Below are 25309 nucleotides of genomic sequence, written 5' to 3' on the forward strand. Positions count from 1 at the left end.
ATTATCTATGTGCACCATATCATCGACAGGTATATAAATTGATGACTGTCAGATAGTGATATTTGTCACATCAAGATCCACTATAGAGAACTGGTCCTCTGTATGTCTGAAACTTTGAGTCTCTGGTATATGGTCAGTGCCCTGAGTTGTTCTAGATAGATCGATCTGTTTAGTGCCCTGAGTTGTTCTAGATGGACCGATCTGTTCAATGCCTTGAGTTATTCTTATATCCCTATCGGCTACTTCATATTCATCTTGTTCAGCTTCAATAGACTGCGCTTCTAGATAAACTCTGCACCCGATAAACATGGGTGCGAACTAACTGTTGAAAAGATTACTTCAATATCTTCATCTTCATTAATCAAAATAAGTTCATACTTTAATAATATCGGCTTCACAACTTGTGGATATCTATGTATTATTGTGAGTCTATTCTTGCTTTTGTCTACATGAAAAACTCTGCATAATTTATTTTCCAACTCTTCAAATTTAATTTCAAGTTTAATTCTAATTGCCCTTTGAGGACGACCAATATATTTAATGTCATTTGATCCATAAACTATAGAACCATTTATGTAGCATAAGGCCGTGATATTTCCTTCCATCACTACATACATAACAAATACAATAATTTTAGAATGCTTTACGTAAAATCACTAATTAAATGCAAAATAAAGTAAACTACATGGCTCAAGATCAGCAATTAAAATAAAATCTTCTAATAACAATTTACTTGAACAAATTATATGACTCAATAATTTTTTACAATATTATAAAATTTTACATATTTAGAAAAAAATTTATAATTATTAATTTTATTTTTTCATTTATAATAATTCAAAAAAATAGATAATGATATAAAAAAATATTAGGATGATGAGAACATCGATGATCGGACCGACGGTCGGGGGACTGTAGAGGGGGGCGGGGCTCAGGGAGCACGACCCTTGTCGGAGGGGAGGGAGGCGGGGGGAGAGGGGGTCTGAGCGGTGCGATTCCGAGGGCGAGGACACAACGGTAGCCGGGGGGACCGTGGAGGGGGAACGGGGGGCTCAGGGAGCGCGACTCTTATCGGAGGGGAGGGGAGCACCGAGGGGGCGGAAGAGGGGGGTTCGGCGGGCACGATTCGAGAGTGACGACACAGGCGGGGGGCCCACCGTGGAGGGGGGATGGAGCCCAGGGGGCGAGGGGGGATCGGACGGTCGGAAGAGAGGGAACTGCATGGGGGAGGGGGGACCGCATGGTCGGAAGAGAGGGAACGGAGTGGGGGAGGGGGGACCGACTGTTTGGGGAGAAATAGGAGAGAAACGTGACTTGGGGTCGCAATTAAAAAAAAAAAAATCATAGGCTCAACCCACGAATTTTTGAATTCGTGAGTTGAAACCACGAATTAATTTGAATCCGTGTCTTCAATACACGAATTCAAACCTCAACTTTCGTACTCCTATACCATGTGGATTGAGAGAATTCATGGGTTTAACCCATAAATTATCCATGAGGACAGTAAATTCATGGGTTGAACCCACGAATTTATCCGACGTGCCCTTCCACCAACGGTAGTTTCATAAATAATTTTTAAACCACAATATTTTCAAAATATCTTATAAAAAATATATTATTTAAAAAAAAATCCCCTGCAACGCTCATTATTCCAGACCGAGCACCAACTTGTTTTCTGTGGATCAACATGCCTGACTTCGCTGGGCTATGCTGAAGTCGAGCCTGTGCCCAAGGATGTGTTGTGATTCCCAAAAACATCATGCACTTTGCCACATATTTTGGATGGGGGATCCTGTTTTCGAAAATAAGGAAATAAAGGCCGGTGCGCTTCCTGCACTTTGTCCTAGTTGTATATCTGGTCTAGTCTGCTTTTAGACGTTCCAAAACGGCATACACGGTTATCATTTTGACCTGAAGTGACTGAGGTGGTGGTGATAGTGATGGTGCGGTGGAGGTGTCAGGGTGATTATGGTGGTAGTAGGCGTGGGGTGCTGCCACCCTCAACCACCTTCGTGTCAGACACGTCAATGAGCAAGCCGAAACAATGTCCACTTCTCCTACTTCCTTGCTTTTGCTAGCACTGGCATCAGGCAGAACAGGAGTGTGACCCCATCGAGCTTCGAAGGTCTAGGCTTCGGTGAGGAGGTGATAGGCGTTGTCAAGGAGATGGGGGATTTCAGTGTCATCTAAGATCCAGTGCATTGGCGTGCTGGTGGTGCTCGAGCGGAGGAGCACGGTATTCGGCTCTCACACTGGGTATGGGAAGACAATGGCTGAAGCTTTCATATAATTCTGGTCTTCTAGCGTGTTTGTTGTTGATTGTATCTTCTTTTTATTCATAGCTTCAGATGTTCCCAAGAGATTTACAGGTACGAGTTTCTTAAATCCAATCTTTACATTGATGTCTGTCATAAAAGAATATATTTTTTTTCTGGTTTAATCAAATTATAATGGTCTGAACAATGCATTTCTGACCCTTGCCTTTTCCTATAATTGTATGTTTTTCACCAGAGAGTGGGAGGGAGAGGAGGTAAAGATGATGGTAGTCGAAGCATTTTGGTTATTTCGACATGACTGTTTATGATGTTGGTGGAGAATTGGATGGAAGGCCTTGTTTGGGACGACAAGATACTCGGTCAGCCCAAGATTTTGAAGTAGACGAAAGCCGAAGTGTAACTCCGGTTGAGCATAGGGGTTTAACTATATTTTTTTTCTCTTATGAAATAATTTTATATTGGGCTATAGGGCTTGGGATCTGTCTCGTTGGGATATAATGGGTTATGAAATAATTTTATGATTTTTATAAATTATTTATTTAAAAAAATAATTATGAAAAAAAATAATTTTTATTATATTTGATTGATGAAAAAATTATGTTAAAAAATAAAAATGTAAAAAATTATTATGTTTGGTTAGAGATAATTTTATTTAAAAATTTGTTCAAATTTATAAATATATTCATCAATATATAATATTTTTTAATATCAAGATAGTATTATCATTTTTAATCAGTTTTTATATAATGATTGTAATCATATAATCCTGATGTTATCTGCATCTTAATGTCTTGCAAAAATTTTTTATTAAATAAATTTAAAAAAATATTAAAATAAATTTAATAATTAAATATATTATTTTATTTTTTAAATTTTATTCTTCTCGATAATTTTATTATCATCAATATCTCATTTTGTACCACTCTTTATAAAATATATTGGAAATATTTTTGTACCATCATTCGTGAATTTATACATTCCAATCTTCTATTATATTTATTTTATCATATTTTTTTATAAAATAAATATAAATTTATTATTTTTTTATTATTTTATTATTTTATTTTTTATATCAAATATTATAATTTAATATGGGATGCAGATTATCCCCAACCAAACAGATTTCAAAAGACGGAGAAGTAGGCCATGATAATTCACGTGCATCGTGCGTGCCTAGCGCTTGTTCGGCCACTTCTGGATGTAGCGTTCCGCCTCCACAAGCCCGGAGGGAAGTACCTTCCCCTTTGGCGCCACTTCCCGTTTCCTCTTCAGCCAGTTTCCTCCCCTTCCACCGCACCCTAACCCCTAATGCATGGCCACTCTCTCGTCGTCCACCACCAAAACTCGAACTCTAACCTCCTCCTCCGTCTTCCTCGACTCCTACCGATCCTCCTCCAACCTCTCCGCTCCCACCGCCCCTTCCCTCGCCTTCGATCTCCTCTCCCGTGGCTCCCCTCTTCCTCCGATCCCTCCTGACTTCCCCCACTCTAAGCTCATCCCCAGTACCCGCTTCATCGTCGACGGATTCCGCTCCGCCGGCGATTTCTCCGTCTCCTACTTCCTCTCCCACTTCCACTCCGACCACTACGCCGGCCTGAGCCCTAGCTGGTCCAAAGGCCTCATCATTTGCTCCGAGACCACCGCCCGTCTCGTTGTGGAGATCCTCAATGTCCTCCCTTTCTTCGTAGTCTCCCTTTCTCTTGGCGAGACTGCGGAGATTGATGGATGGGATGTCACAGCGGTCGATGCGAACCACTGCCCAGGTGCTGTCCAGTTCCTTTTCAAGGCCCACGGATCAGAGGGACACCGGCCAGAGAGGTATGTCCACACTGGCGATTTCCGTTTCTGTGATTCGATGAAATTGGATCCCACTTTATGTGAATTTATTGGTGCCGATGCTGTTTTCTTGGATACAACATACTGCAATCCGAAATATACGTTTCCTTCTCAGGAGGAATCAGTGGAGTATGTGGTGAGCACTATCAAAAGAATTAGAGATCAAAATAAAGGACCACGGGAGACTATCCTGTTCCTCATTGCTACTTATGTTGTGGGAAAAGAGAAGATTTTGCTCGAGATATCACGCCGGTGTGACTGCTTATTACATGTAGATAGTAGGAAGATGGGGATTTTGTCTGTATTAGGGTTTGGCGACTCTGGGGTTTTTACCGAGGATATTTCTGCTAGTAACATTCATGTGATTGGTTGGAACCTACTGGGGGAAACTTGGCCATACTTCCGACCCAATTTTGTGAAGATGAAGGAGCTTATGACAGAGAGAGGGTATTCAAAGGCGGTTGGCTTTGTTTCGACTGGGTGGATGTATGAAACAAAGAAAGATGGTTTTGCAGTGAGAATAAAGGAATCACTTGAGATTCATCTCGTTCCGTACAGTGAACATTCAAACTATCATGAATTAAGGGAGTATGTTAGGTTCTTAAGGCCAAAGCGTGTTATTCCCACTGTGGGCATGGATGTTGAGAAACTAGATGGTAAACATGCTATTGCTTTGCAGAAGCATTTTGCAGGTTTGGTTGATGAAACAGCAAACAAGCATGAGTTTCTCATGGCTTTCCATCAGAAGCTGGGGGATGCTGATACTATGGCTGGAAATGATGTGGTAACTAATACAAGCAAGCAAGACAGTGCAGAAGGAAAGGAGAATTCATATCTGGAGCCATTGCAGTCTGGGGAGAGATCTCACCTCCAAGATCCAAATATGTCAAATGATGAAGACATGGCTGAAGTCATCAACGAGCTTAAAGATTGCTTGCCATCTTGGGTGACTCAGAATCAGATTTTAGGTTTGCTGAAAAGCTCAGATGGAGATATTGTTGGAGCAGCTTCACATTTTTTTGAGCATGAAACTGAGTTCTATGAGCAAGCAAAGGTTGTTACTGCTTCAGTACCCAGAAATCAAAACAGTTGCACTGAAATTGAATCTTTTCCTGCTCAGAAATCTATTCAAGGGCATTCCACATGTGATTTAAAGGATTATTTGGATAATGCTAAAACACCAACCAGGCAGAAACCTACATCATTGAGTTCTAATTTGCCCAAGAAAAGGGGTGCAGGTACTGGAAATAAGCCAAGCAAGAAAGGAAAGTCTAGCTCAGGCTTAGAATCCAGTGGATGCAAGCAGACTACAATCACAAAATTTTTTGGAAGACTTGAAGCTCATGCTTCTTATGGTGATGGACCTTGTACAGTTACTGCTGATTATCATTTGGAAAATGGGAATCAAACACTTACTGATGCTGATGAAACATACAAAAACGAGTTGGATCTGTTTCTTCAAATAATAGATGGTGGTATGCAGAGAGACTCTGCTGCCTTATTACTCGAGAAGACAAAAGGAAACATTGATGTAGCAGTCGATATGTATTTCAGTGGTTCTAAGCTTGTATCTGGTACCAAGGAAAGTTTATTTTCTTGCAGTGCACATGTTGACAAGGATGAGAGCCTTGCTAGTGGTTGTACTTCAAAGGCCAACATTTCTTTTGAGGCAACAATAAACTTGCCTACTTTGTTTGTCCAAGGTTCTTCGGCAGAGGACACAACTGTAACTAATGTATCATTACCAATTGAAAAGTATTCTCCTGTTGAGTATGGTTTGTATTGCCATTTTAACAAGTTGGGAAACAATCTGATATTTGATTATTTAGTATAGGAAACTGTTTGACACATTTAATCATTCTGCAGCTTGCTGGAAGGCTGGACAGCCTGCTCCCTACTTGCACCTGGCACGTACATTTGATTTGGTGGAACGAGAAAAGGGCAAAATAAAAACCACTGTGATGCTTTGCAACATGTTCAGAAGGTTGTTCGAAATACTTTGCCTTTTTCTTTTTTGTCATTTGCTTAATCTTGTGTCTTTTCTTTTTAAGATTGATGTATTCAAAGGATTAGTATCTACTAATATTCCCCTCTTTGCATGCAGCTTGCTTTCTTTGTCTCCTGATGATGTGCTACCTGCTGTGTACCTATGCACAAACAGAATTGCTCCTGACCATGAAAACATGGTTAGTCAGCTATTCCAACATAGGGTTAACCAATTGGCCTAGATTATTTACTTCTAGTTTGTTTTCCTAAATGAGGTTGCACTACTGTGTTCTGTTCCATGACTTTTTGCAAATTGAAATAAGCAGTCAGATTTCCCTGACAGATTTTAAGCTAACAAGTCCAGACCATTTTCAGTAAGAAAAGATTATAGGTTGTTTTTTCTTGCTGATATTCTATGTCATGTCCACTTTTATCTGTGCTTGCGGAGCATCTAAAAATTAAATCTAAGTTTGTGCTGATTAAATGAAGAGGCTGTCCCACAGCAACTGAATTGGGCACTCCATAGTTAGCTTATGGCCCTTTGTGATTGGGGACCCACCTTTTTGTTTATAACTGGTGCAGATGGGATGCCACTAATATATGAGTATAAAATTATTGGTTGATTCACCTGTAGATATAAGAATAATTCCCTCATTTGGGAAATACCTTTTTTTTTTCCCAACAAAGAAGTCTGATACTCTGATTGCTGAACTTTTTTTGTGAGAGTAAGTTATTAGGCTTTGAAATTGTGCCAAAGTTCCTTGTGCCTTAAAAAGCATGAATATTTAGGCTGTCTGAAATGTTCACTCATCTAATTCCAATATAATCCCAATAAATTACTTACTTTCTATTCTCAAAATATCCATCTGGACTCTTTTTAGTCCATTAGAATCCACCTCTTTCCACTTGGATTACAATATGTCTCCTGATTTTTATCTCTTTGGTTGCAAACAAGACTGATGGTTTTGTGACTTTTGTCCACTCTCCAATCTCTTTCTCTACTCAAAGTTTTGGGTTTTTTCATCATGTGGTCTGAGACGTGCCAAAAAGAATGACAATGAACTTGAAGCTGATTGCCTTGGTTGGGTGTGAACCTGATTTCCTTTTAAAACTCATTCTTGAGTTTTGTTTAAAAATTAAAACTTGCTAGGATACTTTGGATGTTTGAATTCAATTATTGCAAGCCTTTTATCTTTAGTTTTTCGCTCCTGAACCTTATGATATGGATGCTTTTGGTTCCTTTTGATTTCCTTTTGCTTTTTTACTTTCTGCTTATTAAACCTTGTCTGGGCAGATTAATATTTTGATCTGTTTCTACGTAACTGGTCCTAATTCTTACAGAAATACTCTAAGATGGTTGGCTAATCAAACAACTGAAGAAATCCTGTGTTGACCCAATGGTCTCACTAAAACTTTTCAACTAAGAAAAGATGCATGAGGATTCTAATTTGAAGATTAAAAAGCCTTGATCTGAAATTGTATGAAAGGCACATACTCTAGAGTTTTAAATTTCAAAAGCTTTAGGCATTCCTTTTTGGTGCTCTTGTAGTTTTTCTCTGCATTACAAGATAATGAGGGAAATAGTCTCAGCAGCCAGTGAATTGATGGTGTCACATTCAAATGAATGATTTATTATATACTTTTTTATGTAGCTGATCCCTTTAATTTTTAGAAACTGTTATGTGCCTTGAATATTTCCTTTATTGAATATTCAATAATTTCAGAAAGGGATTATCTGATGCTTAGAGTGTAGACATTCCATGACCTCATTCCATCACATTCTCATGTTATGCTACATGTATGTGTATTTTTTCCAGCTTACCCTTTTGAGAAAAGTTACCTTGTTAGTCCAAGTCCAACTGATAGGATTGTTGTGCATTTTGAACTTGATTATGAAAAATGTTGTCGCATTATTATAAACTTCAAATCTTAGCTTTTGTTCCTCCATGGTCTTACATATTAGATGATTGTCCTTGTGGATGACATGGTATATAGCAATTATTTGGTAATTTGTACCCGCCATCTTCTTTATTTAAGTTACTTTGTTAAAATTTGCTATTCTTCTTCGGCAACAAAAAAAAGAAAACAAAACACAATGTCCTTAGGTGCTGCTGACTTCTTTTGGTTTATCACTTCCTTTTTCCCGAGAAATTTTATTTACTATTTCCTACTGCATACTGTAATACTAGTAGTATTTGTAATTAGTAACTGCATCATCATCTATGAAGCTAGGAACTGAACATTGGTGGCAGTCTGGTCATAACTGCACTGGAAGAGGCTTGTGGGACAAGCAGGTCTAGAATTAAAGAAATGTACAAAACTTCTGGTGATTTTGGTAGGATGAATTGTAATTATTTGATTATCATATATTTACACTCAAAATCTTTATTAACTCTTGGATTCTCTTTAAAGGTGATGTTGCACAAGAGTGCCGGCAGACTCAATCGTTGCTTGCTCCTCCTTGCCCTCTTTCTATTCATAATTTATTTTATGTGCTTCGGAAGATAAGGTAGCAATCTCCAGAATCTAAACTCATTCTGCTAACCTTATCTAAATCATTTAATTAATTAGCTTGATGCACATCTTATGTCAATACTAATTAAAGAACTTCTATTGTATCAGTTTTAATTTCAATTTAAATCACAGTTATATTTTTTTTTAACTTCATTTTTTTAAGGAAAAGATGACTTTGTTCAAGCTAAGGATCTGTGTTGCTCTGATCTCATGTAATCATTCTAGTTAATGTTTGTTATAGTTTTCAGCTATTACAAAGAAAGGTGCCTTGGTTTATGCTTAGTATCATATGTAAATAATTTAATTGTTATGTGCAAAACTGTTTCCTCTTTGTTCTTTTGACAGATATTATTGATTTGGTTGTGTATGATATTATATATATATATATATAATATAATGGTTACATGTATAAATCTTAGTTACGCATTTGATAGGTTTTGCATGTTGATTTCTTTGGTTCATCGAGCAGCCATTAACAGGAAGGCAGTAAACTCAATTCCAGAATTCACCTTTTCTTTTGTTTTCTTTTCCCTTTTTTGTTTCATTTATTGTGACATTCACTAGAACACAAAAGTCAAGAATGTGTTTAGTTATATTTTGATTTGGTGTTTATTGTGTTTAAAAGTTTAAGGATGGAGGGAAAAGAATCTTACAGTTTCTTTTTACCAATAATGTTTTGGGATTTTATGCAGCTGTAGATGAAATTTGCCTGCCGTTTCCAAGTTGGTGGATTTGACCTTGAATCTGGATCAATAACTTCAGAAGTTTTGTTATCTGTAGCAAGCATATTATATGGAACTTCTTGTTGTTTGTGTTGACTAAGGGAAAAGAAAGTTTACCTTTGTCAAACTAGTTTGAATGATAACATGTAGCAAAGTCATCAGCTTCCTACTTGGGACTATGACCCACTTAGTTAAATTCAATGGACTTGATAATGGATATGGAACTAAGAGATTTCTTACCAAGAAATGGTTACCATTGTTGTTGTCTGAAAGTAGTATTGTTTGAACCTGCAAATATTGGCAGGCTGCTGTGTTCTGTGTCAACCATTTGTATCCACCACAGGTTTTATCCAATCTGTCTAGGATTCACTTTTAGAGTTCTTTGATATGTGTTCCATATTTTGCATCTTAGCTAGTAGTATATGAATTCTTATTATTTTTTATATTCTGTCTTTTTTGTGGTTATTTTGACCATATGATGAAACCTTAACACCGATTATTTCTTCATGCCGAATAGAAGTTTTTTATCGAGTTATTCTGAAGTCCTTTTGTATGTTCGTTTTCTACAATGTGGTCATTGATTTGCCCTATATGTGCCTAAGCCCCACATCCTTGCCGCTTTTCATTCTCTGTGATATTATTCATACATGGCATAAAGACAAGAGGAACAGGAAACCCTGGCATACTTTTACTGTTTTACATTTAATTTTGGGTCCCTTTTTTTTTTTTCCGGTTGTTATGTATAGTGCATGCCAAGTTGTGGCATGTTAAAGTATGGTATGTATGGTACGAGTGTTCTGTTAGCATTTACCAAATGAACATCTAGGCATTCTAACACTATTGTAACTATTCTGAAATTGTCCAACTGAAGATTGACACTGGGAACGCTGGATTAAATGATGATGGCCATTGCTCTATTGTTAGTCACATGACATGTTCAATCAACTTTTTCTCACTTCTGACAGAAGGTTTATGGTTCTTTTATTGTGATGGTGCCAAGTGCCAACCATCTATACCAGCAACTAAGAATGTGGGACCAACTATGTATCGCAATTGGTTCAATTAAACTTTACATTAGTGCTTCTAGTAAAAACTTCTTTTAGAAGCAGAATGACAGCATCTCATGTGAATAATTCTCAAACAGTGCAAATGCTAAAGAGGCCAGAAATTGAAATCTGGAAAGATGAAAATGGATGTAAGAAACCCAAAAAACTTACATTGTAGTATAAAAGGTCTGAACTCTGAAATTCTAAGACAAATAAGTGTCTCCTGGATGCATTAACTCTTTTAGAGCTTTTGATCAACCTTAAAAAAAATTAGGGAGAAAAATTGACCTCATATATATGAAATCAAACTTTCATTTAAGAATTGGCTACATTTTGGCTTTTTCAGATGGAAACAAAATAAGTAAAAAAAGCAGCATGAACTAAATATGCTATCCCATTTTAGTTTTGGGAAAATCAGATGGGAAGAGGAGCAATCACTTCATAAACATGGTAAAACTGACGCCAGCTTAAGTAGAAGTTTTAAGCTGTGAAAGCTTGTCTGCCACAATGAACTGGTTGGAAAATGGTTGGAGCTGGGAGGTATCTTAGAGACCAATTGTCAAATGAAAATTTCACTCGGATGGATCATATGTAAGGTAATGATTATGCAATAGTTGCATTCTTTTGGGAAGGAAGCTCTCATTTATTGTATCTCTTCATTGGTTTGTTGTTCTGACGAAGTTGGATAGACATGAACTGAGGATACATGATCTCAGCAAAACCGGATGCTGGTAGAGTTGCAATCCAGATCAGCAAGATATCTGTCGGAGATCAAAAGAATGGGTGGCTGTTTGGACAATTATGGAGAGAGAAAACTGACATGACACAGCAAAGGCAGTATTAGGTCTCACATAGCTTTGTTTACAAGATGAGTCTGGTAGGAAGAGCGAGACATTCATTATGACATTGTTGTATATCCATACCAAGAGTGCAGTCATGACTGTGTTTTCTGCAACAGAAGACCAGGAAGGATTTTGTATGATGATTGCACAATGCAATTATATATTAAGCAGGTATATTTGTATTTGTACCGGGCCTATATGATTTTGGTCTAATATATCTTCTCTGAAATTGCCAACAATTGCAAAGTTTTGCAATAGTTAATTGCATAGGCTTCGCTATATTCCAGATTTTGACATGTGATAAGGTTAATCCTATGTTAATTTCTGGATCAGCTGAAATATGGAAGTCCATTTTCTAGTTGTTGGGAAAGTTTTATTGCAAGCTTCAATGGCTGTGGTGCGTCTTTTTGGTAGTCCATTACAGCACAATGTTATAACTACTTGGTTTTGGGTATAAATTCAGTTCTTCCTTTGATCCTTGTGATTTTTCTATTTATCAAGTGCCCCAATAAACTATTTGCATATACAATGATTTATAGACATGTTTATTTGTCTTGCTTTTTGTTAGTGTTACAACCGGAGCTGGAAGTGCTGTTCAAAGAAAAAATCTTGTCGTAAATCTTATGCGTTCTTGTAGAGAAATGGAAATAAAGTTTCTAGTTAGAACTTTGGTAAGAAAAATTTTCAGATTTTGATTAATAAATGTTAATCCCTTAATTTTTATCAACATTTCATTTAAGCATGGGAAGATCACTGTGCTCGTAGTTCGCTTTAATAGCTGCACACGAGCTTTCATATTCTCATGTTTCCTTATGATTTTTTATATTAGTTTTCACATGCTACTAACATTTACCTGTATAGGTTCGTAATTTGCGTATTGGAGCTATGATGAAAACCATTTTACCAGCACTAGCACAAGCTGTGGTGTTGAACAGCTACACTCCAATGCAAGACATAGGGTCCGTGGGGAGCCAAAAATTGCAGCTTCAGGTTTGATCTTTTCAGCTTGGAAAACTGAATTTAGCTTTATACTGACAGAAAATTGATTAATTTTAAAACAAACTTTGTAATAGATTATATTGAAACTGTAACCAAGACATATTTCATCTTTTGGATGGGCTTATGGATCATGACCTGATTCTTCATAGTTTGAGATATTTTACAACCAGCATTAATAGCATTTTGGCCAAGCCCTGGCCAAAGTGACAGAGGACCTCCTAAGAAACCTAGAATTATGCAGGTGACAGGTGTCAGATTTGTATCTGGTTTTATTACGCAAGGATTTAATTACCAGTGTACTGGTTTGTACTAGCTGTACCAGATTAAACTGGTTAGATACCAGCACCAAAGCACCCTCTACTGGGATCATACCAACATGTGGTTTTCACCTCTATTTCACTCTCCTGGCTCTAAGAGAGATACTATGTATCTGATGTCATATGATATCGGTCTGTACTGTACCGTTAAGGTACTGATATGGGTGATATTGGTACTCTAAACCTTTAATAAGGAGGTTGATCTTTCATTTTTTTTTTGCCTCTTCTTTTCTCTGTTAATCACTTATTAGTCTTGATGCTTTAAATTATAATTTCACTCTTGAATGTAAGAGTAGAAAATATTTCACTTAAAATTATATTATTGTCTTCGCTCTCAAATCATTTTATTCAACTTATGCGTGCACTTGCCAACCATTTGCACCTATATTAAATGCATTTTCTGATTTGTGTGTATTATTTTCTGGGATGACCCGACTTTGTAATTATCAGTAAAATTATCAGTAAAATGAGACAGATATTTTATCATGAATTTTGGCCAGTTTTCTTGAAATGGCAGCCTTTTATAAAGTTGGATGCTTGAATTGATAGTTGTCTTTGTCAGGGCATATCTGCAGCTGTTACGGAGGCCTACAATATACTTCCAAATTTGGTGAGTGTTTCTTTATCGAGTTCCAGTATGTTATTGTATTTTGACAAGTTCTTTGAAGCCTGAAACTGGACATCTATAAGTTGTGTTTCTATATGTACCTTTGCTGATAACTTCATGAGGTAATGAGTGTATCTCAACAAATAGCCTCCTCTATGTGATATGGAAATCTTTCATTTGTAAGCAGGAAGAAGACTCTTCTATGTGATGTGTAGTCTCTTTAAATTGTACTCTTGAATCTTGATGAAATGTGTCTTGTTGAGCATGTCTCCCTGCTTCTCTCTCACACTAGTAAAAATTTGCAACACTAACAAATAGCCTTCACCGATTTCTCATCTAGCACAGTCTTAGAAGCTTTTTCACTTGATCCAAAATGATCTACCATACCGACCCTAACTGTCCAGTTCTAGGTGCGGTTTGGGGCATACTGATCCGAACTTTTGTGGAACCAGTTTAGTAAGGTCATTTGGGTCAGTAAGTGGCTCGAACTAGCTTGAACCACTCTGAGCTAGATGGAACTGAGCAGTTCCGCTCTGCTTGGAGTGGTTTGGGCCACCTTGTGATTGATAAGAAGTCTAGGGGATGGCCTTCTCCTGTCTTTTCTTGAAAAATTCAGCTTCCAATGGTGGGTTTTGTGAGAAAAAAATCAGGGAAGATGGATGATTCATTGATTTTGAGCTCAAAATCCAGGTACAATCCCCTCCTTCCAGTTGAATCCTTTTCCCCCCATTTTGTGTGTCTAAAATAGGCTAAAAATTGGTTAAATCAAGGAAAATCATGCCAAAATTTTGTAATTTGCCATGATTTCGTGATATATTGTAGATCTAAAATATATATGAAATAAAATGATATTTTAGAAAAGTACATTTTTGGTTTAATAGTAATATATATGAAATAAAATGATATTAAAATACCCTTAAAATCATAATTTATAGATCCATAATGTTAAAATGACCTTAGAAACCACAAAAAACATAAAAGAAGGCAAAATATATGGAACCGGTATGCATCTATGCTCTGAGTGTTGGCCTGATTTGGCTTTGGACTATACCATATCAGTGCCTGACTAGTGCGGTCCTCAATATCAAGATTGTGGACCTTCTCCAAAATTTCAGGGGATATTTCTAATTTGATTGCAGAAGTTTTATTGTTTGATACCTGCACATACATAAAAGTTTTTTTTTTTTTGTTGTATTGTGGCATGGTCTCATGACTGTAGGGATCATACTATAGTTGTACCAAAGCCTTCTTTTAATCTTCTCATAGCAAGATGGCCTTGTGCATTATTAGTGTGTGATCACTGGCCTACTTACTGACCACTAGCTTGACCGCATTTATGGTTCCTTACTCTAGGGCTTTACTTTATATGAATTCTGATGCTTACCATCGAAGTTAGAGGACTGGCTTTGAGGAAGGCAAATCAGTCATCGCTCCAAACAGAATACTCTCAACTGAACTAGAAATGACACATGGGCTAAGATTATTTTGCATGAAGGATTTGGACATAGACCATTAGCTCTCATGGAACTAGAGAGGGTCTCCAGCATGATACATTTTTACATGAGAGAACACAGGTAGTGATATGTGGTAGAAAAGAAAGGATATGTATAGGTATGCCAGTTTGTATGGTATGTCATCAAATGAAAATAATGAATGCCCTGCAACTGGCAATTGTTAAATTGTAAAAGGTTTGTTACATTTCCAAAATTTGAGACTGTTAATTTATTGTTTTACCACATTTGATTTATGGTTGTGCCTGCATGAATATCATTATATTTGTGTGTCTAAACAGGATTTGCTTATTCCTTCACTTTTGAGCAAGGGCATTGATTTTTCAGCATCCACTTTAACAATGGTGCCAGGCACACCAATTCATCCTATGCTTGCCAGGTAGTTTATTTTCTTTTTATATTTTTTGTTGAATTTTTTTCATGTTTTATGCTTGTGGATCCTTATTACATGTTTAATGTGACAGAATTACCAATGGTGTTTCACAAGTGCTGAAATTATTTCAGGGTCGATCTTTCACCTGTGAATACAAGTATGTTGATCTCTTTTCAACTAACATGTTTTTTCTTTGTCGAGCAACCATTGCATTCCATTTTGCAGGGAAAAACAGAAAGTATATGCTTATTGACATGGACAATGATGTGTTAGGATTGTGTAGATCCAGTAATGTCATCAAAATCTTGTTTGGAAGAGAAGAACTTATCTTTTTGTATTGAGAGAAACCTGATTAGAAAAATATATGTAGTAGTAGGTGAGAAATTGTTATGGGAGTTACTATACTTGTTTCGGTACTTATAACTGAAAGGACAAGCACCTATGTTTTTCATGTTGGGATTTTTAGGGAATTGCTGTATTTTTTGAAGCATCAGTATTAGTACCCATATCTATGGTTTTAAATCCCGTGGGACGGAGATGTCCTGGTTTCCCATGGATCGGAATGCCCTATTGTTCCGTCTTTATCCCAACAGCAGTCCCGATCATGCGACCTAATAAATATTCTCCGTCTCTCTCCCCTAATTTATTTTTTTCTTTATTTTTTCTACCTTCCTTTTTTTCCTTTCATTTTTCTTTCTTTCCTTATCCCTTCCTTTCTTTTCATCTTTCTTCTTGCTTCCTTTCTTTTTCTTCTATTTTTCTTTCTTTCTTTCATTTTTTTTCTTCTTCTTTTCTTTCACTTTTACCTTTTCTTCATCTTTGCTTTCTTTCCTCTTTCTTAGTCTCTCCCTGTGTGGATGAGTTTTAGAGTCCCGACCCAGTCCCAGTCTTGTTTTCTCATAAGAACAGGACAGGACAACCGGGATGCCCTCCGTTCCATTGGGACGTAAAACCTTACCCATATCAATACCTTACATATATTGCCATGGACCGATATTGTAGTCTACTGGCAGACAGTGTACACATCTTGGTGCTGGGACAGTAAATCATCCATCATATGGTACTCGTAAAGGAGTGTCCTGGTACTTGTATAGCTGTACATTGCTGGTATGATCCAATATGGCCAATACAAACTAGTGTGCACCGGTACTTAGATCCCTTCTTTATACCAACAGGTCACAACTGATGATGCTTTGGTTACAGAGCCAAAATGCTTTATGGGTTATCAGATTCCAGAAACTGCATGATTGATGATATCATTTAGACCACATGATCGAAGTTTGACTAGTCTAGATGTTTGTTAAATCCTATGATAAATTCAAAGTTGTCATTGTAATATGTTCATTTACATGCACTTGATCTTGTAGGTCTTGATCAACAGTGTAACTTCTTATTTTAGAAAGAAAGAGATGGAGATAGAGAGATAATTCGATTCTATTTTAATTATAAAACCTGAATCCTTGCAATCATGATTCCATCCAACTACTTAGATTCATGAAGAGAATGTTACAAACAGGTCAGCATAATTTTCTCTTACCCTTTCACAGCTTTCCCTGTTCTGTATAGTGCACTCGCAAACTTGTTTTCTTCCATTTTGAGCAGTTTGCATCATGAGAATTATTGTTTTATTCATCAAGGCTTATTACTACACTAGCTCTCCATATATTGCATTCTGTTAAGCCTTTAAACCCCCATGAAAAGCCCTTTATGTCTCTTTTCTTCTCCTTTTCTAAAGTGCTGTACCCCTACCCCTCCATTTTCTTTTATGCTTGTCATAGGCAAAAGTATTGGAAGTAGTTACCCTGCAAGAATTTTACATTGATAATTTAATGTTAGTGCCTGCGTAAGCCCTTCATAGGATATTATAACAAGTGTCAGACGAAAATTAAGCTTTCCATTTCTTGACTCCATAAAAATGATTTCGCACTAGGTAGGGTTGCATGCTCCATTCATGACCTATTGGCTATGCACATAGGTAGTTGGCTACCTTTGACACGTTTCATGGAATGGTGTGGATAAACATATTGTTGTAAAAGGTCTTACCCCAGCTTGTGCCCATTCACTTGCTAGCTAGGAATTGAATCGTAGAAAATCAGAGAATTGGTAGAGTTGGTTGTTGTAGCTTCTAGTAATATTGCTCACTTTGAATGGCTATGGTATCAGCAGTATGTGATACAATTTCAGAAAAAGGACACATACATGATAAGCTTAAATGGAAACATGTTCCATATTAGCCAAGATAAAATGTTATTGATTTTTAGAACAGATCTCAAGGATTTGTTAGCCATGAAGCTATAATCCTTGTACTACTTGGTTAAACAACTGTTGGGTACACCAGTATTGACTCTTAGGAAAAAGCTATCCTCTGAACCAAGTGACCTTTACACATTGTACACTGAAAGAAAAAAGTTCCCCCTGATTATTCTATTTTCCTATTATTCTTAAAAAGTTATTTAGTGTACACTTGTATGTATACAGATCTACTAATCATGTATTGTTTTACTTCAGATATGATGGTCAACGTGCCCAAATTCACAAACTAGCAGATGGATCTATACGAGTATTTTCACGACAAATGAAAGAATCAACATCTAGATTCCCTGATTTGATACATATAATTAAAGAAATGTATAAGCCTGAAATCTCAACTTTCATACTGGATGCTGAGGTAACCAAATATTTTATAGAATTTTAAGTTGTCGATTGTTGTTGCAGAGGGTTATGTAGCTGGTACCTTGTTAAATTTGTGGTCATGAATAAGTTTTGTGCATCTTTCAGGTTGTAGCAGTTGATAGGAAGAATGGTTGCAAGCTTATGTCTTTCCAAGAGCTGTCATCACGGGAGAGAGGAAGTAAAGATTCCTCAATCACAATGAACAGCATTAAGGTATTTTATTTTATTAAAAAAAAGGAGAAATTAGTAGAGAAAGAATGGAGACGAGTGGAGGAAGGGGCTTGGGGTTCTTCAACCACTAATGCTGAAATGTTCACTGAAAGCTCAGGATTTTAATATACTTAAATAATTAAATGTTAGCTACTGGGGTCTGTTTATAAGTATATGAAGAAAATAGGAAACGCTATGACTTATGTATAAATTTTAAAAGAAATAATCACAACTTGTAGGCGAAACAACTCTGTTATTATTACTTCTGAGTTCTGACTTTTTGGTAATATTTTAGATTTTTGTAATGCTTAAAAACTTATGAAATGTGAGATCACCACTAAGTGGTTGGATGTCTGTATGCTGTTCCATGGAGTGTTGATCGTGGTTTCTTTCTCGTAGTTAAAAACTTCTAGTACCTATACATTTCATCTAATATTTATCTGAGACTTCAAGATACTCTTATATATGTAATGAAGTTCTAACAGTGACCCCCTGTCTAGCTAACTTGATTTAGAGTCTTTAGACTTCCTTACCATGGTTGATCGAATCTTAACCATGGTATGAAATGAATATTATACTTTTGCCCTAGTTATCTCCATTGCTTTGGTTTGTTAATTCCCGCTCATAGAGGTTAGATACTTAGACAATTTACACCACCTTGGATTTTACAATTTGTGATTGTCTTCCAGATTCACTGACAAATAACATCAACTAAGAGGCGGTTGTATGTTGATTTTCTGAAGTTATGTTTTTCTGGTTGGCATTTTCATGATGATCTGCAAGACTAGTACTTCAAAATTTCAAATAGGTTGCAATGTTTAGTATTTTATCCTTCGTGTCATTATTTCTTGCAGGTTGATATTTGCATCTTCATCTTTGATATCATGTTTTCTAATGGGGAGCGGTAATGAACTGGAACCTTTTCTTCAGTTTCAGTTTTAGATCTTCATTGTTTTTCCTATTTTATTTAAATTTGAAACGATATATAGCTTTCATTCCATAAAAGAGTTCCCTTACTATTGAAATGTGATGCAAATTTAAAACTTTCTGTTTGCTTTAAGTTGATGCTATAGTTGCATGCTTGTTAATGTTACTGGTTTTTGGAGGTCAACTGTGCTCTTATTTGAACTGCAGTGTGGTTGACAGTGTGTTAGTGAAGACATCCCTTTTAATGGCTACTTAGCAAGATGCTTCCATTGAATCAGCTGTTTATTATTTGTTATCTGCACTTCTTCAGAAAGTTTAAAACTTACCTCCATTTGAAGCCTTTGTTTCTTGAATGTTTGAAAATCCTAAAGCCTTTGTTTATTTTCTATTTCATGGTCTGATGTTGTAGTGTATGTATACATAGTGAAATGATTGATTTGGGATTTTGTGAGTTCAGGTTGATTAGAAGCGTTTTCTTCGAGTCAAAGTATAATGAAGTAGTTATATGGTTACTAGGAAAAGCTGAGAGTGCTTTAAGGACTAGGAAACAATGTTTTAATATTGAATAGTGGTCTTCTAAAATGATGAATTTTAGAGGTTATATAAGTTCTTCCGATGAGTTAGTGGTGGATTCCACATATTTTTTTCCTTCTTGTTCTTCCCCTTCTATTCAGACACAAAACATTACCCCACATTGCATGTAAAACCACTAAACCATTTGTGCAGATCGGTATACGAGCCTAGGGATCTAGCATTAGAAAGATTGGATCAATCTTCTATGGCACGTTAACAGGCATGAAAAGCGACCAAATGCTTCAGCAATTTGAGAAAAAGCTATGTTGGTGTAATCGCCATCTCAGTGGCTTCTAGAGACAAATGGATGAGATTTTGAAACAACTTAGACATAAAAACCTGATGGATGAGTCTCCAAGGAAGAGGTACAATGCTTGTGATAGAGATAGCAGTGTGTGACTCAGCTAACAAATTTTTACACCTCTTTTCCATCAGCACAATGACTTGGGAGACCACAATACTTGATACTGTTTTTTGAAGTGGCTGACCATTAATATTCCATTTGCATGATGTTGGTTGTCCAGCACATTAGGTTTCATGAATTAGTTTATTTAGTTACAGCATTTGGTTAATAGATATCAGTAGATATTAGTTCTTGGTGAAGTTGTTCGTATGAAAGCATCTTAAGGTACATTTGTAGACGTTTGATAAATATTTAAATTTTGAGTAAATTACAGAAATATTCTCTCAACTTTAGTCCAATTTCACATATATCCCCTCGATTTTAAAACGTGTCAAACTAGTCTTTCAAATTTTTGAAATGTTCCAATGTGGTCCTATCGTTTACTTACCAATTAACAGTGTTAGTTTTCTATTTCAACAAACAAAAATGCCCTTTGCTTACATTGAATGGATCATCAAAAAGGAAGAGATGGAGGTGGAGAGAGTTGCCATAAAGGGGGAGGGTAGGATCGCGGAGCTCGGCACGGAAGGAAAGGATGACGTCAAAAGCTTCATAGGCGGGATTGAAGGAGGAAGAGGAGGAGAGGGGGTTAGGAGGAAGAGGATGGGGAATGATGCAGAGCACTCATGGGTGGGCTTAGAAGAGGAGGAAGATGATGAGAAGAAGTGGGTGAGGAGAAAAGAGAGGAAGGAGAAAGGGGTTGCCGACAAGGGAGGGCGGAGGTGGAGGAGATGGGGAAGGAGAGGTGGGTGGGCTTGGAGGAGAAGTGGGAAAGGAGGAAGAGGAGGAAGGGGAAAGAGGAGGATTGGCCGGCGAGGTGGACGGAGATGGAGGGAGCCACCATGGAGAGAGAGGGCTCATAAGTAAACTTGGAGGAGGAGGAAGAGGAGGCAAATGAGAAGTAGATGAGGAGAAAGAGGAGGGTGAAAGAGGGGTCGTGGGTGAGCTTGCAGAAGGAGAATGAGGAAAAAAGTGAATGAGGAAGAAAAGGAGAGATTGCTGGTGGGGAAGGGACAGAGATGGTGGGAGCCACCGCGGAGAGAGACATGGGTGGGCTTGAAGGAGAAGTGGGAGAGGAGAAAGGAGGGGGAAGGGCTTGGAGGAGGATGATAAGGAGAAGGAGATGAGGAGGAAGAGGAAGGAGGGAGGAGAGATGTCGGCGCTGGAGGTGGAAAAGGAGAGTAATCAGAGAGGAAGGAGGAGGAAGGAGATGGGGAAAGGATAGTTTGGTCATTTTATAAAATAATGATGTCATTTTATGAATGGAGATAGACGGTAGGATCACATTGGAACATCTCAAAAATTTAAAGGACTAGTTTGATACATTTCAAAATCGAGGGATTGTAAGTGAAATTGGACTAAAGTTGACGGGGTGTTTCTATAATTTTTTCTTAATTTTTTTAATTTCCTTACCATTACATGGATTACTAGTTTGCATATCAGGTATTTTAAGCAACCATTTTTTCTTTCCCAGGCTGTTGGAGTATCCACTTCGTCAAAGGAGGAAGTGTATGTTTTACCTTAAGGCAATCGGCATTTATGGCTTCATAATTTAAACAAAGTATAACCATCTATAGCACATCATGTTACAATTATACATTGTTCTGTAATATCTACTGCATTGTGACATTGCAGGTATAAAAGATTTGTTTCACAATGAAAAGATGGGCTACCTGGAATTTGCAAGAGAAATAACGGTAAGTAAATAGCCTTCACTTTACATATGCATGCATTCTTTTTTTTAAAAAAAAAAGCTCTTCTTTATCACGTTTTATTTTATTCTGTTCTTTCTCTTTTTATTCGAGAAGGTCAAGGACTTAGTATTTATGGTTGGTGTATGTGAATAATAGGTGGAAGCAGAAGAAGCATTTCTGAGTAATCAAAACACTCTGACTAAGATAAACTCATTTTTTGAAGATGCATGTACCTCCTCATGTGAAGGAATAATGGTGAAAACTTTGGATGTTGATGCTGGATATTTTGCATCGAAACGTAGTGAGGCCTGGCTAAAAGTATTCAACTTTAACATTGGATACTAGGACATAAATTATAACAATAGGATGATTGCAACAGTTCCTTGTCATGAACTATTACTTTGCAGGTGAAACGTGACTATGTAGAAGGACTAGGTGATTGTCTTGATTTAGTACCTATTGGTGCTTGGCATGGGAATGGAAGAAAAGCAGGATGGTACAGATCAATGAATTTTTCCTTTCTATTGCATCCTTATGGTACATGCTAGTTTGGAACTTCTAGTTTTAGGAGGATAAGTTTGTTTATTTTGATTTTATGATTCAGGTACAGTCCTTGTCTAATGGCATGCTACAATCCTGATGCTGAAGAATTTCAAAGTGTGTGTCGTGTGATGTCAGGTTTCTCAGATTCTTTCTATAAAGAGGTAAACTCAATTTATTTCTGAATGCCTAACCATGAATGCATCTAGAAGTCTGGTAAAATCTTAATGAGGTGTGACTACAATTTACAATTCTGGATATCCATTCATGTAGAGGTCCATTTCCATATATATTTAACAATTTAATTTAGGTGTTTGTCATTGCAGTAGGGACTGGATATCTAGGCTAAAATAGTTGGAAATGAGAAACTGAAGCTATTGCCAAGGAATTTTGTGTTTTGATAAAAGATAACTGATACATACCATTTTGAGATTATTTGCATCGAGTCATTTAATAAGTTGTGGTCATCAAGGTCTTTTTTGTCAAAACTTATATCCAGAATTAGATAGGAAAATTTGTCTGTAAATCCTTAAGAAATGTTAGGAGAGAGAGACCGATGAAAAGGTTAAGTGGTACAAAGTATAGAATAACTGTGAAAAGATAACTGTAGACCCCTTTAAGTAATAACGACAGGATTAGTCATTTCAATATAGGATTAATGGGCTGAGATCTCTCTTCCCTCTATATGTATATTGCATATCTGAATTTGGAAACACTGATTGCCTAAAATTTATGAACGCAGAAAACAATACTGATTTCTGAAAGTTTTGTTCATTCAGCATTTGCTGGTGAATACATTTCTGAGATGTTAATCAAATAGTATTCCATAATTGGGCCCCCCAGATGAAGGAATATTTCTCTGGTGAAAAGATTTTGTCCAAGAAGCCACCTTACTATCAGACAGATGACTCACCTGATCTATGGTTCCCTCCTGAGCTTGTCTGGGAAATACGGGGCGCAGGTATATGAAAGTTTCTGCTCCTAAAAATTTGTATACTGGTATAAATATATATTTCAGTGTCAACACAGTGCTGACCATTTTGCTTGTGTCAGACCTTACAATCTCTCCAGTGCACCATGCTGCTGTTGGCTTAGTTCATCCATCTCGAGGTATCTCGGTGAGACTACCGAGGTATGTGCGTCCTGTATTGGACCGAAAGCCAGAAAATTGCAGCACGTCAGCTGATATTGCCTGCATGTTTAAGTCTCAGACTAGAAGGATGGAGGTGAGCAAGGAAGACTGAGGTGCTTCCCTTTTTATGCGGGGGGCTTTTGTGCAGTAGGCTAGCAGCAATGATCTGGGAAAACCATCCATACGTAATCATTTTGCCTGGATCATCCTTAGGCTATGCTTGCACATGGTAGGCTTCTCTTCCCCCCCCCCCCCCCCCCCCCCCTCTTCCTTCTGGTAAAGCAGGATGCGGTTCATTTTTTTAATATATCTAGGTGAATTGGATTAAAGCAGGATGCTGCACGTTAAAAATGGATTCTGTCCACTTCCTGTAGATGCGAGGAATACAAACCAAGAGTAAAAGCCTTGTACCATCATGTCGCTCGTGAAATGCTCTGGTGTGTCATTTAGGAATCAAAAGTTGGACTGCCATCTTTTCTTTAGAGAAGTCTCTCACACTGAGTTACAGGAAAATTACAACCACCAGTTTAACGCCGTTAATGAACTGGAAGAGAAAATCTGACAACCAATTCACCCGTTGAACGGGCCATGTTTTCATAGAATCAGCAGGCGAGTTTCCCTTTGGTAGATTGGAGATGTACGGTGGTGCAGGTTGGTTGTGAATGAAAAACAGATTAACAGATTAGCATTCCAGCGATGGTTTAGAGTATTGCGAGTCTGAAGATTGTTAGGTATTTGTATGCCCTCTGACTCTATAAGTTTTGGATGTAAATTGGATCCACAAGTATGGATGCGGATCTGGATGCCAAGTTTTTCTTCTTTTTCTTTTCTTTTTCTTTCTTCCTGGATTCAGATCTGGATATCCTTATTAAAGCAGGTTCATCAGGTCTCGAGCTGGACTCGGATTAGTGCCGTTCAGTTTGTTTCGGAGACCCTATCCGCTACACAAATCTGCAGCGATGTCTTGAAATCTTGAAATGATGATGCCATATGCTTATTCAAAATGACTTTCGTACTTGTTGAAATAATCAATGTTTTTTTGAATAAGCAATACTTTTCAGGTGGAAAACAAAAAATGCTTCATTTTATGTTTTATGATATTTTTAAAACTTTACCATTCAAGATAGTGGAAAATATTAGCAACGTCTGTATATTTCAACATTATATATAATTTTTCATAAGTTTTTTTTTTTACAAAAAAAATTAGATGACTCATGATGATTTTCTATTTGGAGTAGCATAGAATAAAAACCCATGTGATTTAAAGAATGTAATTAGTATAAATAATATTAACTTTATTAATATTTTTATTTTAATTTTAATATGTTTAATGCAAATCCACTTCAACCAATTGATCCAGCAGTTGGCCCATGATCTTTGGCTAGCTAGGTCTTAGGTCCAGATTTGATATCTATATCTTATCGCTTATGCATCGTATGCATTTTGTATAGCATTCCTATTATCACCCTTTATTTTTATATTATAGATATTATTCTTATTATTAAGTATGCTGAAGGTTTGATTTATATGTGAAATAGCACCCGGCTTATATCCGTGTTTGGATAGAGTAATGTGGATATAATATTCAATTTGTGTCCATATTTCCTTAGAATAAATATAGAATTATAGATATTAATTCAGTATTTATTTAACATCTACTCTACCTGTTTAATATATGTACATACATATAGATTCATAATCTGTTTAATATAATGCTATTCAATCTGTATCTATATATGTTTAAAATAAATATGAATACTAATTTTGGTTTGCATTTAATGTATGAATTTCTATTTGAAAAAATTTATGAATATGGATATCGACATGTGAACATCCATATGATTTTAGTCCTACCATCTGGAGCTTTGTGCATATGAATCTGTATGACCTTAGTTTAAGGATCATGCCACATAGCTTTTGCAACTCAAAACATTAAATAATACATTATTAAGAAAATGAAAATACATTCACCATTATCTTTTATCATCGGTGATCATTATTCACTCTTCATTGTCCCATAAATTTTTCAATTCGAATTAATAATGGAATGCATATTTTCTTGTATCAATTATTTTCCTTTTCAATGAAGTAGAAATCTTTTCTTTAAAAGTATATCATTTATTTCTTT

The 25309-nt window shown here is 36.7% G+C and overlaps 1 protein-coding gene across 9 annotated transcripts; it reads left to right on the plus strand.

Moving 5' to 3' along the window:
* The first annotated feature begins 3429 nt into the window (after positions 1-3429).
* On the plus strand, positions 3430-24094 carry LOC105047098 (DNA ligase 6). 9 transcript variants are annotated; one of them, XR_012139030.1, is made up of 22 exons: positions 3781-4094; positions 4228-5887; positions 5979-6096; positions 6217-6298; positions 8331-8433; positions 8511-8607; positions 11791-11893; positions 12084-12212; positions 13101-13148; positions 14938-15035; positions 15121-15186; positions 17538-17697; positions 17808-17915; positions 18767-18816; positions 21290-21324; positions 21451-21512; positions 21666-21827; positions 21917-22005; positions 22114-22213; positions 22893-23010; positions 23103-23410; positions 23515-24094. XR_012139030.1 is itself a non-coding variant. In XM_029265906.2 (21 exons), exons 1-21 carry the CDS (start codon positions 3589-3591, stop codon positions 23277-23279), a joined length of 4125 nt encoding a protein of 1374 aa, XP_029121739.1. In that variant the 5' UTR covers positions 3435-3588; the 3' UTR covers positions 23280-23410. The 9 variants fall into 9 exon arrangements, 2 of the variants coding, with proteins under 2 accessions (XP_073108669.1, XP_029121739.1); XM_029265906.2 differs by lacking the exon at positions 23515-24094 and having other exon boundaries at positions 3435-5887; positions 23103-23181; positions 23261-23410; XR_012139027.1 differs by having other exon boundaries at positions 3436-5887.
* The last annotated feature ends 1215 nt before the right edge of the window (positions 24095-25309 follow it).

The sequence above is a fragment of the Elaeis guineensis genome, chromosome 2, assembly GCF_000442705.2.
Source record: "Elaeis guineensis isolate ETL-2024a chromosome 2, EG11, whole genome shotgun sequence".
NCBI lineage: Eukaryota > Viridiplantae > Streptophyta > Magnoliopsida > Arecales > Arecaceae > Elaeis > Elaeis guineensis.